The 2,490-nt window shown below is 54.9% G+C and overlaps 1 protein-coding gene across 1 annotated transcript; it reads right to left on the bottom strand.

Annotated features, from left to right (window-relative positions):
• Positions 1–77: 77 nt before the first annotated feature.
• EMH_0074930 (uncharacterized protein) lies at positions 78–1,878 on the bottom strand (the record flags this gene model as incomplete). The annotated part of the gene is made up of 3 exons (XM_013499530.1): positions 78–452; positions 891–1,191; positions 1,331–1,878. The coding sequence occupies 3 exons, from the start codon at positions 1,876–1,878 to the stop codon at positions 78–80; spliced, it is 1,224 nt and encodes a 407-aa protein (XP_013354984.1).
• Positions 1,879–2,490: the final 612 nt, after the last annotated feature.

Here is a 2,490-nt window from a genome sequence, read left to right as displayed (position 1 = left end):
TGCTGCTCTTGCTGCTGCTGCTGCAGCAGTGCATCCACTAAACTCGACTACTGTGTAGTTGCTGCTGCTGTCTCTGTCTAGTGCACGTGCCTAGGTGTGCTGCTACGGCTACCGGCTTCCACACTATGTAAGCTGGAGCAGCAGCAGACAGCAGCAGCAGCAGCTGCTGCTGCTGCTGCAGCTGGTGCTGGTGCTGCTGCAGCTCGGTGGAGCAGCAACAGCAGTTCTGCTATTGCTACTGCTGCTGCTGCTGCTGCTGCTGCTGCTGCTGCTGCTGCTGCTGCTGCTGCTGCTTTGTATTCTATGATATTACGAAATGTTAAGTGTTCGTATTTCTGCAAAACATGACAGCCTCCCTGCTGCGGTGTCTCTGCAGCTCGAGCAGCCCCAGCTGCTGCTTGCTGCTGCTGCTGCTGCTGCTGCTGCTGCTGCTGCTGCTGCAGCCCAAGCAGCTGCAGCAGCAGCAGCACTTGTGCTGCTGAGGCTCGCTTGAACTGCAGCACCAAACAGGGGCCCCACAAAACAAAAGGCAAAAGGCTTCCTAAAGGCTTCCCCGTCAGCACTCAGCCCCCATAGCAGCAGCAGCAGCAGCAGCTGCTGCTGCTGCTGCTGCAGTTATGGTTAGCACCTGCAACAGCCATTCTCTGAAGACTTTGCTGCTNCAGCTGCTGCTGCTGCTGCTGCAGTTATGGTTAGCACCTGCAACAGCCATTCTCTGAAGACTTTGCTGCTGTCTCCAGACGCTCCTTCAAGAGCAGCAGCAGCAGCAGCAGCAGCAGCAGCAGCAGCAAAGGAATGCAAAAACAAAAGAAGTAGCAGCCATAGAAGCAGCAGCAGCAGCAGTTGCCGTTGCTGCTGCTTCGCTGCTGCTGATGCAGCAGGTTTCTAACCCTAGAAACCTTCACAGCAGCTGCATAGCGTTCTCTGCTGCTGCTGCTGCTGTTGCTGCTGCTGCTGCTGCTGCTGTTTCTGTTGCTGCTGCTGCAGTCCTCTACAGTTGGAACTGCGCGCGGCAACACCAAGTAAGTATGCCTGAAGCATCGCTGCTGCTGCAGCTCCTGCTGCTGCTGCAGCACCTGCTGCAGCTCCTGCTGCAGCTCCTGCTGCAGTGTTCCTGCTGCTGCTTCTGCTGCACCTCCTGCTGCATTGGTACAGCTGCCTCCTCGTGCTGCTGTTGTATGCCCGGGGTTTCTATGTGTGCCGCCCAAGGGTATCTCTCCACACCCCATGGGGGCCCTGTGAGGGGCCCCCCCTGGGGCCCCCCAGGGGCCCCCAGGGGCCCCCCCCAGGGGCCCCCGCCCTCAGGGGGCCTCAGCTAGGGCCCCCTTACATTGGCGGCCTCATGCTGAGACTCTGCATTGGCGGTGCCTTCCCCGGCATGCCCATCATGCCGGGGGCCCCCATCATGCTGGGTCTAGCGCCCATGGGGCCCCCCATGGGCCCCCCCATGGGCCCCCCCATGGGCCCCCCCATGGGGCCCCCCATGGGGCCCCCCATGGGTAGACCCCTGCCCATGGGGCCCCCCATGGGGCCCCCCATGGGGCCCCCCATGACGCTGGGTCTCCCCATGGGTGGTCCTATGCCTTGGGGCCCCATCATCCCCGGGGGCCCCATCATGCCTGGGGGCCCCATCATACCTGGGGGCCCCCCCATCATCCCTGGGGGGCCCCCCATCATACCTGGGGGCCCCATAAGACCTGGGGGCATGCCTGGGGGCCCCATGATGCCTGGAGCGAATGCATCAGGGCCCCCTGCACTCTCCAGCAATGCTTGTCTCTTTAGGATTTCTTTTTGTTGTTTTTCTTTGTTTCTATCGACTAAGTCCGCTAGAATACCCAATATAGAAGAAAGAAGATAGAGAGAGGTACCACCAAGCATAAGATAAAAAGCTAAAGATATTTTCGGTAAAGGAAATTGCTGTGATAGTATAATCATATTAAAACATGTATTTGTCTCCCATACCCAGTACCCAGCAACAGCAAAAGAAAGAAGAGAAGCTAGAAAAAAAGAAGAAATAATAAGATANGAGAGAGAAACAGCAGCTAGCAGCAATGTGTTTATATTACTTAATCTCTTATAACATGAAAGCCTAGTAGTCAGAGCATCCTGACAGGGTGAAGGGCACTGTGCAGCCCAAGACTGATACTGGGGGTTTGTGGTTTGTTGCTGGCCTATATTAACTGCGTTTGTTATAGCTTCTGTACTTGTGCTTACTCTATTAGCCCAAGAAACTATACTTTTCCCCCCGTCAAAAGAAATAGAATATAAACCCCATTTTGTTTCGTTATATTGCTGGTGTTTCTCTTCTCCCCTAAACATATATCTATAGTCTATTGAGCTGCTTACTCTCCACTCAGATAAACATAAAGAAGAAACGCTTATACTTACACCTATTAAACCTAATACACATACTATATACCATAACATACATACACTCTCCTCTATCTCTGGCTCATGAGGCTTAGAACGACGACGACCCCCGAAACCCAT

Source organism: Eimeria mitis, genomic scaffold (genome assembly GCF_000499745.2).
Source record: "Eimeria mitis Houghton genomic scaffold, Emh_scaff4410, whole genome shotgun sequence".
Lineage (NCBI taxonomy): Eukaryota > Apicomplexa > Conoidasida > Eucoccidiorida > Eimeriidae > Eimeria > Eimeria mitis.
The sequence above is the reverse complement of the archived record's forward strand: the minus strand, read 5'-3'. Positions and strand labels throughout refer to the sequence as shown.